Below are 17,396 nucleotides of genomic sequence, written 5' to 3' on the forward strand. Positions count from 1 at the left end.
CTTGTAGTGAAGGGCCCAAAACTGAACACAGTACTCGAGGTGCGGCCTCACCAGAGCTGAGTACAGGGGGACGATCACCTCCCTAGCCCTGCTGGTCACACTGTTCCTGATACAAGCCAGGATGCTGTTGGCCTTCTTGGCCACCTGAGCACACTGCTGGCTCATATTCAGCTGACTATCCACCATCACTCCCAGGTCCTTCTCTGCCTGGCAGCTCTCCAACCATTCCTCTCCCAGCCTATAGCTCTGCTTGGGGTTATTGCACCCCAGGTGCAGGACCCGGCACTTGGCCTTGTTAAACTTCATGCAGTTGACCTCAGCCCATCGGTGCAGCCTATCCAGATCCTCCTGCAGAGCTTTCCTACCCTCAAGCAGATCGACACATGCGCATAGCTTGGTGTCATCTGCAAACTTACTGAGGGTGCACTCAATGCCCTCGTCCAGATCAGCGATGAAGATATTAAAGAGGACCGGCCCCAGCACCGAGCCCTGGGGGACGCCACTAGTGACTGGCCTCCAACTGGACTTGGCTCCATTCACCACGACTCTTTGGGTCCGGCTATCCAGCCAGTTTCTAACCCAACGAAGCATGCGCCAGTCCAAGCCTAGGGCAGCCAGTTTCTTGAGGAGAATCCTTCTTTGGGAGATTTATAGACTGCCATGAATAATTATAGGAGCGACTCAAGACTAAGCTGGATGGTTCTCCTTTTGTAAGGAGAAAAAAAAAAAAAAAAACTCCTAGGTGAGGGGAAAGTATGGCCAAGAAATGGTGAACACACATTGATCCTTGTGGGTTCCTTCCAACTCAGATTGTCTATGATTCTACGATTTGTTTTATGACTTGAACTTGCAGAGGAGTCACTCCTGTCACCAGAATTGTGTTGTTTCCCCTCCCAAGTAGTTGCTGAAAGCACCCATTGACTCTACCAATGCTGAGAACCGTTCAGTGATAGAGTGAAAAGCCGTGGATGGGGGCAGGGGTTGGGGTGAATTTGTGCCCATGGAAACCATCACTGGAAGTGAAATGCACATCTAAGTCTGGCCCTGTCCTGGCATGCCTTCATTTGCTACGTTAACCCTGACAGCAGCACCACCAGTCAGCCTAATTCCTTGTTATAAACAAAGATATATGCATAAATATCTAGTCAAGGTAGGAAATGTGTTTATTTTTTATTTTTACATTTCTATTCTATTCTTTTATTTTCTTTCTTTTTCCACTTGCTTAAATAAGCACCGGAGAGCTGTTGTGTTTTTTGTTTTTTTGTTTTTTTTTTTTTTATCACGCTCCTGCTCCTGCATTTTTCCAACCCAATTAGGCCATTACCACGGCTAAATGAGGCATGGAGCCTCCAAAAGTCACACCGTCGTCCCGGAGATGAAGCACATATAGCTGCAGAGTTGGCAGGCAGGTGAGGTGGCTGGGGCTCACTGGAGTGTGACCCTGACTGTTTTTGTGTTCCAGAAAGATCACCTTCAGAACGAGGTGGGGAGGGGAGAAGTCAAATTAAAATATTACTTTAAAAGAGCACCGTGCTCACTAGGGGTTGCAATGTTGTGGTCAAATGATGTGGTTGTGTTTGTTAGGGATGCATAGATGATCCTGCTTACCTCAGGCCTATGTAGATTCTTTGGGACATGGTACTCAAGGCCCAGTGGCTAATTGGCAGGAGTGCCAGCTCACAGTTCCTATCCACGGTCTCTTCTGATTTCTGAACGACATGGGAAATAAAAAGGGCTGTGAATGTGAAGAATGTGAAAGCAAAGACTGTGAAAGCCATAATATATCTTCCTGGGTTTCTGACATCATTTTTCTCCTCACTGGTCAAGAGCCCCATCCCTACCAGAGCCTGTCCATAGGCCTGTAGTGCTCCTGGGCAATCCCACTGCATGGGGGGGATGATTAGTACAGCAGCCAGGCTCCATCTGACAGTGTTTGGGTCATTTGTACTGTGCCAGCTTGTGCAGTAAAGCAGAGCATTCTTCAGCACTTTCCATGACACGAAAGAATAGATTTGCTTTTATCTTTCTATGGGAATTTTTTGTGCTAGGTATTGAAAGGAAGCAGAGGAAAGGGTCATCTGTCCTGCAATGATGCATTGATAATCCTTGCCAATCTTTCTTCAGTAACAAATTGGAAAAACTTATGTGTCTAATGAAAGGGGGAAAAGGGCTCCATTGGAAAAATAAGGAATGCAAACTCTATAAATTAGACTCACCAAAGACAAGCTTGGGATCCCCTGCTTTATTTCAGAGAGGAACTCTGACAGAAAGGATGATGATTTTCTGTCCTATACTGTTTTAAGCACATAAGTTTTTGTGTGCTGAAAAATAATACTTGCACTTTTAGGCATTCCTTTTTTGTACAGTGAAGGTTGGATGAAGTCCTTAGCTCAAAATGCAGATTATTTTAGAATTTGAATATTTTCCCTTGTCCACAACTTCACCTCAGTTCTGCTTCCTTCACTCACACTGAGCAAGATGTTGATTACTTTATTCTAGAACTGACTTATAGGGTTGATATTCACAAAACTGCTTAGGATGTTAACCAACTGTTAACTAGTGGAGCTAGAAATATTTCTTGAGACACTAATGTTATAATAGTCTAGCACAGTATTGTTGAAGCATATATCACTGGGTACTGCAGGATCTCACACCAAATGAGATATGAGGTCTCAGACCAAATGAGATGCTGCTTTGAATAAAGATGGCAATTTCTATAACTCCCATACATTACAGAGCAGAAACTATGCATCTGTAGGGTTCAAAATTAATTCTGTAAATAATCTTTAACAGAATATTGAAAAAATATTTGAATTAGTCCTCCTCATCTTCTACAATTAATCATGGAAAGTTTTGTACAAACTTGTAAAAAATATAGTACATCCCTGCAAAGGGCAGGTGGAGCAATAGGGGACAGCTATGCTGGGTGCTTGCACATTGCTGCTTTGGATTTGGTACTGCCAGTACTGGCTGCATGTCATGGGTCTTTGTTATCTCATTGACATCTTTAGCAGGGAAGTGGAGCTCCACAGACCCAGCCAGCATTTCTTAGATGAATAATAAAGCCATAGAAGATAAACAAGTCCTTGCATATCACTTTGATCTTCCAGTGCATTGCACATGAAAATAAGGGTTATTGGTCCTATTCAGGTATCAGCATATAGTGTATGGTATTGTATTCCACCCTGTGCTACTGCTGCCATGAGACATGCTAGCACAAGCCAGCTCTGCAGGGTTGAGTCAGCAAAACCTGCTGTTCTCTCCCTGTAGGACTAGGGCAGGACATATGCCTGTCTGTGTCAGTCACTCACCTCTCCTCATGCCTACATTTCTATTGTTGATTTTCTTCTTTGCCTTCCACTGATCTATGTTTAGTGAATTTCATGGGTTCAGCAGAACTTCTGTCCTTGTTAAGAGTCCAGATTTTCCCATGAACTTATCAAGACTCTCTGTATATTAATAATACTTTCCTTTCCTGGGGACCTTTTAGGTCCTTATTCACCCTTGCCTTCTTTAATGGGAAGAGGTTACACATAGTATACAGGCAGAAGAAATACAAAAATGGGAGAGATTTTTGCTATTAGAATGAAAGGAGAGAGAAGAAAGCTGGAGAAGGAATAATTATTTGGTTTAAAAATCATAACAAATAGAAAATAGGCAATAGAAAAATGGGGGAGGGGAGGGGAGGGGAAGACATCCTGGGACAGTAGAGAACTAGAAGTGTAAAGGAAAGAAAGTGTAGGGAAAAAAAAATCTAAAATAATTTATTAATAAATCACACTGGACAATGATAAATTAAACCATCCAACAAAAATAAAGTGTTTGTTTTTAATAAGAGTATAAATGAGAATGGAGCAGCCAGCCAGGGGCTACTTTGGCTTCTGATTCAGCAAACCACTAAAGTACATGGTAAGCTTTTAGAATCTACTAAATTTCATTACAGTCAATCTCACTAAAGTTGAGCACATACTTAAGTGTTTTTTCTGAATTGGATTTATGTTGAAATTGGCTCAGAATTACAGTTGTCCTTATTATTTGGTTCACTGAGGATTCTGCAGGGGAAAAAATGGGATCAAAAATGTGTTTTGCTTCAGACTGAGATATTTTTTTTTTAATCAAATAAAATTAAAGGAAATTACTAGGCAAAATATGTTTCTCCCTTGCAAGCAATTTCACAAAGTTGAATTGGGAAAAATGTTCAGTTCTCAAATCTGATTTATATTTTTTTCCTAGAGGAAAGTCTGAATCAACCTTAATTCAGCTGATATTCAGTTTGATATTTGTCAGTTTCACATTGAGGAAGCATAGTTGCAAGAAATTTCTGAAATAATTTCTAGCTACTCTTACAAGTCAGGAAGACAAGTCCCAGACAAGGAAAGTGATTGGAGTAAGGCTACCTAGTCAGGAGAAAGAAGCAGGTATCATGTCAAGGACCCTTGCCCATGCCACCTCCAGGAAAACATCATTTTTGACAAAGCCATACCACATTGTTATCAGAAATCTGTTATCCTACTTATTTTTAAAGTTATACTTTACAGACAGATTGACATTTCTAGTAGCTTGCAATGAACCTCAATGCATCATAGAAAGTTTTGGAAAGAATTTTGCTGATACAACCCAGATTCTTCTCATATTTATTTAGATAATCCAAGCTTATTTTGCTCCTGCTATTTTTAAAGGAATGATCAAAAGCTAGTTTATTAACTCTGAAAAATACAGGAAGATACTTATGTTTTTCTTTATTCTAGTGTTCTTATTCTATAATTTCATGTTCTCTGACATTTCATCTTGCTAACCAGAATATCTTACACTGGCCAGTCAGAAAGTGTGAGATCTCTTTTGAATGGCACAGCACTACATCATGTAATTTTAACTACTTACAGACCACTGACTACTTTGGCATCTCCTACATCACTCTCCAATTCTTTCCTGCTTCATGACATAGCATAGAGAGGAAACCATTTAAAAATGTCTAATCCTTTTGACCAGTCCTTCTAAACAGTTATTTTCTAAGCAGTTGGAAGACAAAAAAAAAAAAAAATGGATGTAGGGTACAAAGCATCCAAAACTTGATAACAAGGATATTTACTTCTTATTCTAAAACAGATTAAAGAAGCACAGTTTCAGAAATTATGTTCATGGATTGGCATTTGTTCATATACAAGAACTGATCTGAAGCTTCTTTTCATTTGCTTGTAGAGAAAAACATCTTAAGAAATGCCCTGATGCAAAGTGTATAATACGATTGTATTTTTTATGGGCATGCCTAGAAAGGAAGAAAGATTGTGCTAGAGGGATTGAGCCCTCTTCTCAACCCCAGACATGCTTCTGTTAGGAAAGAAAGAAGATTGACTAAGAACTGAGAAAGATGGAGAAACTTCCAGTTACCTACATAGTGTTCTGTAAGGCAGTGTTGGATTTTCTTCTGTGAGCTGTGAACATAATGCCCATTTACACTTCTGTATCTTCTAAGGACAACCTCAGAAAAGCTATTAACACTGAAAATTAGGAATTAAGAGAAATTCAATTGGGTGATACTTGCTTGCAAAGCTTAGATGCAGAAGAAAAGGCTTGCTTGAGATGCGGGGATGTATATATAATATGCGGGAATGTAAGAAATCCTGAAAAGCACACAGATTGAATGCCTGACCATTTCACCTGCAGGCAGAAGTGTGAACTAATGAAACTTTGCAAAGAATATCTAGTGCCATCCCACAAAGTTGTAATGTCCTCATTCTGCAGAGCACCCCTCAAGCTTGCTTTTTCCATCTCTCCAGGATTGTCTAGTAACCTCCCAAAAACATGGAGTGGGGTAACAGAGTTGTCACTGGATTGCACATGCTTACACACTTCAGCATGGTTGATGGGACTATCTTTAGAAAAAAGAAAAAAAAAAAAGGAAAAGAAAAGAAAAATTAGAAAGACTAAGATCATTAAAAAAATATATAATCTTAGTAAAGTACTTTACCTCTCATTTTATGGTAGCTTTTAAGGGTCCCAATCTCCCCTCTAAATGAAGACAAAAATCATAGAATCATTCCGGTTGGAAAAGATCTCTCAGATCGTCTGAGCCAACACTTAGCCTAGTACTGACAAGTCCACCACTAAACCATGCTACAAAGTTCTACATCTACAAGTCTCTTGAAGGCCACCAGGGATGGTTACTCAACCACTTCCCTGGGCAGCCTATTGCAATGCTGCACAACCCTTTCAACAAAGAAATTTCTCCTAACAACTGACCTGGACCTTCCATGGAGCAACTTGAGGCCATTTTGCCTCATCAGTTGGTGCTTGGAAGAAGAGCCTGATACACATCTTGCGACAACCTCCTTTAAAGTAATTGTAAAGTACAGTAAGGTCCCCCTTGAGCCTACTTTTCTCCACATCAAACTCAGCTCCCTCAGCCACTCCTCACAGGACTTGTTCTCTAGACCCTTCACCAGCTTTGTTGCCCTTCTTCAGACACACTCCAGCACCTCGATGTCCTTCTTGTAGTGAGGGGCCCAAAACTGAACACAGTACCTGAGGTGCAGCCTCACCAGAGCTGACTACAGAGGGACAGTCACTTCCCTAGTCCTGCTGACTACACTATTTCTGATATAAGCCAGGATGCGATTGGCCTTCTTGGCCACCTGAACACACTGCTGGGTCATGTTCAGCCAGCTATTGACCAATACCCCCAGGTCTCTTTCCTCCAGTCAGCTTTCCAGACACTCTCTCCCCAGCCTGTAGCATTGCATGGGGTTGTTGTGCCCCAAGTGCAGGACCCAGCACTTGGCCTTGTTGAACCTCATCCCATTGGCCTCAGCACATGGGTCCAGCCTATCCAGATCCCTCTATAGAGCCTTCCTGCCCTCGTGCAGATCAACGCTCATGCCTAACTTATAATCATCTGCAAATTTACTGAGGGTGCACTCAATCCCCTTGTCCAGATCACTGATAAAGATATTGAGGAGAACTGGCCCCAGTACTGAGCCCTGGGGTCACCACTAGTGACCAGCCTCCAGATCTCCATTCACCACGAGTCTTTGGGCCCAGACACCCAGATACTTTTTAAGTCAGTGAGGCATACATTCATGAGCAGTCAGCTTCTTCAGCAGAATGCTGTGGGAAATGGTGTCAAAAGCCTTACTGAAATGTACGTAGACCACATCCACAGCCCAACTTACCTGTGATCCTCAGACTGTTGTTATATCTAAGTCATATTTTCACCCACTTTAAACAACTTACAGGATGGTAGGTTTTTAACAGGATGGGAAGGAAACAGCCAAGTAAGTTATCCATGATAAGGCAAGAATTTCAAACATAGAGAGGAAAAACACAGCAGATGCAGACCACATGAATTCTTTGGCACCTCAAATCTTTAAATCTGAGATTGCTTGAGGGCCCAATGCATTTTCCAGCATAAATTAGGGTAACCAGTAACTGGTTGGTTCATGACAGCTTTCCAAAAGGCTAGAGACAGGCTGTTGAGCTCTTAGAACTCCCTAAAGCCTGGAAATCACTTGAAGCCCTGCAGTTCTGCCATGGCTAGTGGGTGGTGATGGTGGGTGCTTAGCTCCGAAGGATTTTTTAGCTATTCATTAAACAGTTTGATGACTTTATCACGTTGCTTCTTGTCTAGTCATTTCCCAATAAGCACTGGGGGCACAGCAGAATGTTTTGCTTGGTAGGATGCTTTGATATCCTCACTCATTTCAATGTTTTCTGATACGCATACGCACACACTTTTGCTATGATTGTACTGAAACAGGAACAGGAGTGGAAAGATGAAAATTTACAGGATTGTCTTATTCCCTCATGGAGTTTGCTTCAGAGATTTGTGGTATGTCTTTCAGAAATGGTGTTTAGCTCTTCTTATGGAAAATTCTCACACTTCAGAGGAATAAAGAGATGCCCATGAGGTCCTCAGAGCTGCTTTGCAAGCTAGCCTGAAGCCTTGCCTGTGTAGAAGTGGCTCCAAAAACCAATGCCACCCACCACATAGATATCCACTAGGCTCTTTCTGTCCAAAAATCACTTACGGACCCATGTCTGTTAACATCTAATGGAGTTAGCTGAGACCATTCAATGTTAAAAGCCAAAATATGTCTCTGAGATTTTTTCTACTTCCACTTCTGTTTTCGCTTTTTTTTTTTTTTTTGCTTCCCACCATCAGCAAACACAGGGTTATTTCTACAAACAGATATCAGTTCCCAGGACCTAAATCACACTGATCAAGGATTTTGAACATGCTACTTCTGGTTTGCAAGTTATTTCAAAAGTGTTATGTGAATCCCTAAATCAGGTGTAGTCCTGATGCTATGGAGGTTGCTATGAAGTCACATGGTCCCACCTGTATTGCTTGGCCTGGAATCATACTCTCTTTATGAGACAGTAAAGTCTCATAGTCTCTCTACTAAATCCACACATGGTAAATGCTGCCTGATGAGCTGAGAAGGTGTGGGTTACCTGGTTGTGCAAAAGCCAGGAGCTGATGCTCTTTTAACTGCCCTTGCAAACTGCCATTTGCTACCACCATATTTGTTTGAGACTCATTGAAACAGTGCTCTGGTTAGACCTGGCTGAGGCTTAGGCATCAATCTCTAACAGTTTAGGATTCCTTGTTCTCAAATTGCTCTGTTGTGCAGATTATCAATAGTGATACCCTAGGCACTTTTCTCCCCCCCTGCAATTTAGAAGTCCTGAACACAGATCAGAGTGTGACTTTTTATTATTCTTTATTACTTGGACGCCAGTACATGAGTTTAGTGGTAAAGGAAAACTAGTGATATGACTGCTACATGAAAATAATGCTACAGATATGAAAACTATTCTAAACACCTAGCAGATGGTAACCCCCTGACAAACTTCACACTGAAGGGCATATCTGATGCAGCAGAATTAAATGTGATACAATTGCCTGGTTTACTATATACATTTTTATATTTAGTTTATCCTGGAGAATTAAGAATATTAATCTAGGACAAATTCTTAGGTTTTCTTCACCAACTTAAACATATTCTAAGGCCCACTTTCTTTCTGCAGGCTATTCCTCCCTGTGCTAAGAATATGTGTTGTTTTTTCTTTTTTAATTTGACCTGGCCAGCTTTTGTTATTTACGAGCTTCAGCAGCTTCTTCAGTATCATGGCAGATTTGTATGAAATATTTTTGGCCTTGCTTTAGCTTCTCTAATGCCAAATGTGATTCTGATATATCTTTTTTAACACGTTTTTTCAGTAATATAATAGGATATTTGCATCCTGATTCCTGCCAACAGAGTTCCATTTATACCAGATATCACCCCCTTAAGCTAATAACAGGGCACAGAAACACTGTCTTGGAGATCCTGTGCTGATAGTCTTGATGATTTCATAGTCTCATTCTTAGTAAAACTTGTAGCATTTGTGTTTTGTTTTGTGTTTTTTTTTTTTTTGTGCTTTTTTGTTTTGTTTTGTTTTGTTGTTTTTTTGTTGGTTTTTTTTTTTGTTTGTTTGTTTGTTTGTTTTTAATTTGAAACCAAATGTGTGTGTAGTGGTTTTTAAATGAAATCATTATTCTAGATCTGAATTTTGCTGTCCACACCACATGTCTCTGAACTCTCCATACTTTTCTGAGGTTGAGATCCCATTCTGAATCATGTCACTTTACCAGACAAAAATCTCTCTACTATAAGGGAAGGTAATAATTGTTGCTTTTGACATTGGCAAAAAATGTTTTATTTTCACCTAACATTTTTCTACTTTAAAGACAGAACAGTTTAATTCCACCAAGTGATTTCAAATACAGATCTTCTGTTAGACCATAGTAGCAGTCTGGATTTGGTTATATCTTTGATGTGTTCATTTTGACCAAACAGGTGAAAAAATGCTGTGCTAGTGCCTGCCATGATGACATATATGAACAATTTACTTTTCATAGTATCATGGTACCTCAGAGCTAGAAGTCTTGTCTGGTCTCAGAACTATGAAGTTTTGTGTTCTGTGTCCATCATCCATTTCTCTATGGAATGCCCTTCTTCAGCTGTCTTGAGCAATGAGATTGGACACAAACTCGACCACATTTATCCTCTAATCTCTGTTCTACCTGAATCTCTTCCACGTCCATTGAGGGCAGGCATGTTGCTCAACAGGACTCTAGTGGGTAAGTGATGAGCTCAGCTCCTCCAAACCAACCAACACCACAGCTCTGGGACAATCTCACCTACAGGCCCTGCTTACTGTGGGGCATCCAGGCCTCACAAAGGCAGGGCAGACTGGCTAAGCAAGACTATGTGGCAGTCCAAGGTCTTTTGGGGTCTGTGGATGAGGACAGGCTTATTGCCATGGTACACAGCCAGGACCAGGAGTCTTCCCCAGCTCCCTGCTGTAAAAAGGTCTTGCAAGCCCAGGAGACAGCGGAGCTTGAGCATGTTGGCAACCTTGCAGCACCCAGGCTGACCACATGCAGTTCAGCAAGTTCTACCTTTATTCTGAATGGGAGATAAAACCTTCTGAAAGATGAGAATTTCTTCTGAAATTTCAAGGCATTGTGGATATAAACAGGCTCAACTTTGATTTGTGTTCAGCTGATGATCTACCGTAAGTTAACAACGTCATGCTGTTCCAAAAAAGACAAGTGCCATGCTGAGATGTATAAACATTATAGGGCTGTAGCCTGCAAGTAATCCTACCACTCTGCTCAGCTCTGGTAAGGGCCCAGCAAGAACACTATGTTCATTTCTGGGCACTAGTCTACACTAATGGAGACACACCAGAGAGAGTTCAGAGGAACGAAACAAGAATAATCTGAGTTCAGGAAAATATTGTTTTTGAAAAAGGAAAAAAACAAATGATATAGTTTGTTTGGTCTAAAATAAGGGGATATAATAAGAGGAAGGGAATTCAATTTCAAATAGGTGATTATAACGAAGAAAGTGCTAATATATAATAGCAAAAGAAGATAGGCTTAAGCTGCAACAAAAAAACATTCAAGTTAGATGTAGAGGAAGCATTGGAATAGGTTGCTCTGGCAGTCCGACACATCTCCTTCCTTGTAAGGCTTTAGACAACATATGCTGGGACTAGTACAAACATTGCTGTGCCCATCCTTGGCTAAGGGACAGGCTACATAACCCCTTGAGATCCTTTCCTACTCTGTTATTTTTGAGAAGCTGCTATTTAAAGTTGTGGTTCATTCCTGTCCGACTAAGAAGTAATACGTACTATGAAAGTGCCATTCATATTCTTTTCACACAAAGAACAAACTGAACATTTCTGAATTTTCTGCATGATTCCTGACAGCCAGATTCAACTAGCAAAACAGTGCCAACTGCTGCAAATCTCTCAAATACATGTGCCTGCCCAAGGATACCTCCTCTTCTCCCTCAGGTAGTGTTTCTGCCATGACAGTAGTGTCCCATTGTCTCCTCCTGTGCCTGGAGCCCCTTCAAGTTCCTCAACTGAAGTTTAAGTGAGATAGCTGCTATTTTACTTCCACTTTCAAAAGAGTTTAAAATCAAAAGGTCTGACAAAACAGAAGAAAAAAAGGAGTTAAAAAATATTTTAAAGTCTTCTGCACTGGAGAGCATATAATCAATGTTTACATGCTAATACTAAATGTTTTAAATGTAAAACTATTTGCAAAGAAAAGAAAATAGTAACAAAGCTTCTTTCTAAATTTAGTTGTTTGTTAATTTAATGTTTTTAATTTGTTAGCAGAAAACTGCAGGAGCACAGTAATTTGTTCTATTAGTGGTACAATTTCCACCTGTATTTTGCTAAATTCTTATGTCTCCAGGCATGCATTAGCAGGTAATTCAATATTTGGCTGCATAACACTCTCCTTTAATAAGGAAGAGGCCCATAATCTTAATACAATTATAGAAAAGAGACCTGAAGGAAAATTTGCTGCAATGAAAGATGATGCTAGAGGATATTAGCTCTTGTTACTGGCACTGAGCAAATAGCTGCTCATCACAAAATCAGTATCTTAATTTTTTTTCAACCTCAGGCACAGACAGCACTTGAAAGCAGCTGGGAGACTTTTGTCATATTAAATGAGTTGAAGATACCTAATGTCCGAGCTGTAGGAGGTATTTATTTACAGACAGCCATCGACTGAGATTTACAAGGAGCTGGACATACACTTAGTTTTTGTCTGTTGTTTTTTTTTGTTGTTGTTTTGTTTTTTTTTCTTTTTTGTTTGTTTGTTTTGGTTTTTGTTTGTTTGTTTGTTTGTTTGTTTTCTGGATGTCTTACAGGACATCTGCATCTTTTTTGTCAGTACATCTTTGTACATCTGTGCCTCAGTTTGCTGCCACAGGGATGTGACTTATACATCCACAGCCTATTACAGAGAGGACCTGTGATATTATTTCAGTTCTGAGTCCCAATCCTGTGAATAGATAGTTCCAAATTATTCAGTGAGATGCTAATTATCACCTTATACCATGAATGAGTAACTTTGTTCTCATTGTCTAATGCCTTGTCATGCTCTTGAATGACATCTTGGAGTACTGAGTTCTGTAAATACTGTTTTAAAATTAACCTTTTTTTATCAGTCCAAATCTGTTACCTTTCAACTTTGTCTGCTGCACGGAAAGATAAAGAATGTGAATTCACTTTTCCTGCATTTAATACTTCAGGCATGTACAGTTGGGTGACAAAAAGAGGTTCCTAAATATTTAGTAGCATCAGCTCAAACCCCTTCACAGCATCCCAGCGAACTAAATTACATTGTCTGTCTGTTCATGATGAAAACTCTTTCCTCTTTCATAAGCAAAGAACCCTAAAGGTAAAAGAAAGCCGTATTAAAGAGAAAACAGAAAACTGGGAAAAGCAGATTATTAAATCAGAAAGATGTGGTCTTAAGCTCACCCTCTTCCCACAGAAGATGTGGAAGTCATTGATCCCTTCCCACCTTGGCTGAGACCCACACACAGTGCCCCCTGAAGAAGCATGCATACCTCCAGCTCTCTGCCAGTCGGAAGGGAGTAAAGAGAGAAGGATGCCCTTGGCTAAATAGTAAGACCATCCCATCTCTTTGCAACCACCTGAAGAAATTATTGCTCCCTACTTCAGACACCTCATTTTTAAGTACTGTACTCTAAATTCAGCCTTGTTGGTGCTGAACCTCTCCTCAGTATGCTGTATCAGCTTTTTTCCTTTTTTTTAAGTATAAAAGAAATAAAAATTCAGATAACTCTTCCTCCTGCTTCCCTTTTTGAGGACTCCTCCCTGTTCTCCTGTGAAGCTGCCTTGCTGGCTGGAGTAACTCCTCATCTCCCTCAGCACAGGAGTGATTCCGCAGCCTACCCTTAGTCTGGGTACAGCATGTTTTGTCCATACTGGAGGTGATGAGTGATGTTCTGTTCCACCTCAAAACTGGTGGTATTTAAGCAAGAGTGTTCAACAATAGCATGACTGCTGTGCCAGTGATGCTGGCTCCTCTAGTCCGTGCTCTCTAAGAGATGCTGGCAGAATGCTCCCTACAGAAAGTAGCCTCTTGCCAAAGCTCCAGCTTGCCCCTCTTTCCTATGTCCACAAATGTCAGGAGTGCTTGATTATTAACTTAGGTTCCATATACTGCCTGTAATTTCACATCTTTTCTGTTCTCCTCTTTCCTTCATGTCCTTTTTTAATTTAAACAGTACCAGATTTTCTAACCATGAAATCTCTCCTGGACACACAACTTTTTCACTGTGTTTTTTTTTGGGGGGGGCTGCTTTTATATATTCTATATTCTACATTGTGACATGTGTATCTGAATCAACACTATCTGCAAGCATATTTAAGTTGACTTCAATAATACTGTTATGTTACTTCTCAATTTTAAATCTTGCTGTGCTCCCCAGAAGACCATTTTGCATACCTTTTGGCTGCTGTTTCTTTTGGAACAGAATTACAGAATTTCTTACTGAAGTGTTCAGAAGAGGTCCCAGTTTTCCAGTTCATTTGAATTTGTGCCTCCCTGCTGCCTGATCTGAGGGGTGCTTGGGAAAAAGGACAAACGGAGTAGTGATAAGGATGTTCTGGCCACAGTTCTCCATGCAGGTGTGAACTTTCCTAAGCGGTTCTTTCAATTGGGCAGGGAGTGGCGATGGGCAGTAGAGAGTGTGCATAGTATACCTGACATCCCTCCCCATCTGCAGTGTATTTGATGTGCTCCTTAAGCACAGAGCTTGCTGAACATTTGTTAGGTGCTTGACTGTATGCACAGGAAGGCTGGCAATGTGCCAAGGTCATTGCATATAGCTCTGTTCTGTAGCAGGCAGACAAAATACCTTTTCTCCTGCCATGAGACCAGATATCCATTCTGTAGATGATTGTAAATACTTCCATGGGGCATCAGACAGCAGGAGGTCTTTGTGAACCAGAGCAGAATGAAACGAGTCTGCAGCTGACTGCAGTGATTGCTTGCCTTTCAGTAACATGTCCCATAGGAGCTGGCAGACTTAGCCTCAGCCAGGTGGGAAGATATATTGCACCCTGAATAGAGCAGTGTGACATAACTCCAGTTGCTTGCCAGAATAATGTCCCAAAGTGTTTTCTAGCTGACAGTGTCAGCAGCAGCTGGACATTTCATGCACATGTTTCAGATTTGGGGGATGGAGATGAAATGCCTACTCAGCAATAGAGATCTAGCTGTCAGGTTTGCCAAAAATGGGAGTTTCAGACTCTGGACTGAGTCCCTTTGATTCTGTGAACATGAAATATGTCTTTTTTCATACAAAACCCAGTATGTTCCTACAAGATGTTTCAATGTGACTCCACATTTCCTGGTAGAAAATCTTTTGCCTAGCTGTATTTTGATCTCTAGCCAAAGGTTTGATTCTCCTTGCCAATAAAAATGTGTTTGTTTAAGCCAGGACCAAAGCATAGTTTAGAACAGATAAGAGCAGCATATACCCAGCCCTCCAAGTGTGCTGACTGCAGAGGCATGAGAATGATGTGAGCTTTGTCTCTCTTCTTTTGTTGACTGCTGCTTCTGGACCTTCATTTTAACCAAAATGTGTGAAATATTTGCATGTGCTTGGTGGTTATAAAGCATGCACAATCATTAGGGCTGAGTAGTAGAAGAACCCCTGTGATAATAGTGTTTCCCTGCAATAGCTCCTCTTTTGACCTGGGTAGAGGTCAAATCCTCTAGGTATATCTACTGCATTATAAACCATCCTCATAAAAATATTCTCAGCACTTGAAAAGTCTTGATGATTTGCTTCAGAAATTTAAATCATCTTCAGGATTAGCAGGGTAGACTGAAAACTGGCCAACTTCAGAGTTTTACTGCTAGTTTTTGCACCTGTACCCAATAGGCAGAAGAGCCATTTATGATGAATTTTCTTGTCCCCTCCTCCCTTAGAGCCACTGCCATTTTTGTATGCCATAATTAAGTTAGCTCTTCTTTTGGCAGGCCTGTAGATGTGCTGAAGGGAAAATGTATTGAGCACAGAGAAGCTGCAGTATTTCTTGTCCTAGTAGGACACAAGCTTCAAACCACTTCAGGTAAACCTGGAGTGACATGCTGACTGAACTTTTCAAGCCTTCCCAATTAATTATGGAGAAGTATGTTGAATTCAGATGCTTCCCTGGAAGTTATTCTTGCTTTAGATGTCTTTCTTCTGACCTTGTTTCATTTTTAGCAAGAATAAGTTCAAATCAGAAAGTAAAGAGTGATCAATGGAAAGGATAGGATGGAAATACACCAAAACTTTATCCTAGTTATTTGCTTAAGAGAAGGTTTTGGTTCCTAATACACATTTGGTTTTTCCGTATTTCCAGCTTTCCCATCCAAGCATCTCCTACAATGTGCTCTGTACATTGAGGTCTGATTGCAAGTTCTGCAGGGTCTTCTGTGGCCATAGTCATGTAGAATCGTGGGTAGGTTTAGTAATACACTTCACAGGTGTGATAGAGAGTTAGGGCATCTGAGAGAATCCCTGACACTTGTTTGAGGAGACATGGCTGGGATCCCTGTGGTGCCTGAACCTCTTTCAAAGTTGGTATGTGTCCTGGGCAGGTTGCTGAGTGGGGACAGCCTTGGAGGGTGGCATACTGAGAGGTTTCTTTGTCAAAGTAGAACCACCCTGGAATCACAGGGCCCTGGTGTGTAGCTGGGATCACTTCTCATTTCTTTCTTTTGCAGTTCTCAGAGATGGGCCCTCTGTAATGCTTTGGCCATGAAGAAACAAGGACTGCTGAATTGCTGTTTTGCAATGGAGAAGAGAGAAGCAGAAATACCAGCACTGTGGCTTCCACCTTGTTGCTTACTTCCCTGCAGTCATGTGTCCCAAATCCTCCTTGTGCTGTATTAAGGAAAAGAAAAGCTTGGACATTGCAACATCTGCTTTTGTACGTCATATTTTCCAATTTCACATCCTATAACCCCTGGTGAAAATAGGAACAATGACTTTATATAGCTGCTGTTTGATTCTTTTGCTATTTATGTGGAACACTGCTGCCTATGGGCCAAACCAACGGGCACAGAAGAAGGGAGACATTATTCTTGGTGGATTGTTCCCCATCCATTTTGGAGTGGCTGCTAAAGACCAGGATCTAAAGTCAAGACCTGAATCAGTAGAGTGTATAAGGTAAGCCACAAAAAGAGAAAACAAAAAAGTTTTGGTGGGGGAGTACTACAGCTAACTGCAAGTGATATGCTATAAACTGTATACATACAGTCTGTAATCCAGTGCTTGTAGAGACCTGCTGTACAAGGTAATGGAAGGATATGGTGTAAATAATAGGAAAAAAAAATGTGAAGACTGAAGTGTGTATTTTAAAAGAGTATCACAAGTAATATTTGGATAGTAAAAGAGGGCAATCCCTGCATTACTCAACATTGCCAAACCAGGAATATACTGATCTATCTGGCCATTCACAGTGGATGCTTGAATAGTATCCAAAAACTAGTTTTCCTAGCAGACAGACAGAAAATCACATGTAGTACCTTTAAGTTCATTTGATTACAGTCATACATGATAAAATAGCTCAGATATCAGATTTGGAGTTTCATTTACAGTCTGCCTCTCATCTTTACAAACTGTTTGGTTTCCTAAACAAGTGAATAGGTGAGAGCGGCATAGGTCACTGCTTTTGAAAAAATCCCACTGAACACATAGCTGTCCCCTTAGGACATTTACAAAGCCCAGACTTGAACTCTTTACTCAGCTTTTCCTCACTCAGTCTTCTTCTTCTGTGTAAACAGTACATATAGATTTTGTCTAAATCTTTGTCAGTTAACCCTGGAGGGAGAAATGCACATAAAAACAGCTTCTCTTATTGAAGTGTAGGCATTTTTATGATGAAACACGAGACACTTTACAGCTCTGCACATAATACACATAACAATTGGGAACTGACAGAAACTGATTGCAATTGAAATACATACATACAGCCAAAAAAACAGTTGATAGGGAATTTTGTCATGACCTTGC

The 17,396-nt window shown here is 40.7% G+C and overlaps 1 protein-coding gene across 3 annotated transcripts in view; it reads left to right on the forward strand.

Annotated features, from left to right (window-relative positions):
* CASR (calcium sensing receptor) overlaps positions 1-17,396 on the forward strand; it is a 72,439-nt gene that overhangs the window by 19,315 nt on the left and 35,728 nt on the right. For all 3 annotated transcript variants that reach the window (XM_082763881.1, XM_082763879.1, XM_082763880.1), the window contains exon 2: positions 16,106-16,550. In XM_082763881.1, coding sequence (XP_082620007.1) covers positions 16,366-16,550 — 185 coding nt within the window. In that variant the 5' untranslated portion in view covers positions 16,106-16,365. The remainder of the gene's footprint in view (positions 1-16,105; positions 16,551-17,396) is intronic.

The sequence above is a fragment of the Aythya marila genome (genome assembly GCF_965140915.1).
Source record: "Aythya marila genome assembly, chromosome: 1".
Classification (NCBI taxonomy): Eukaryota; Metazoa; Chordata; class Aves; order Anseriformes; family Anatidae; genus Aythya; species Aythya marila.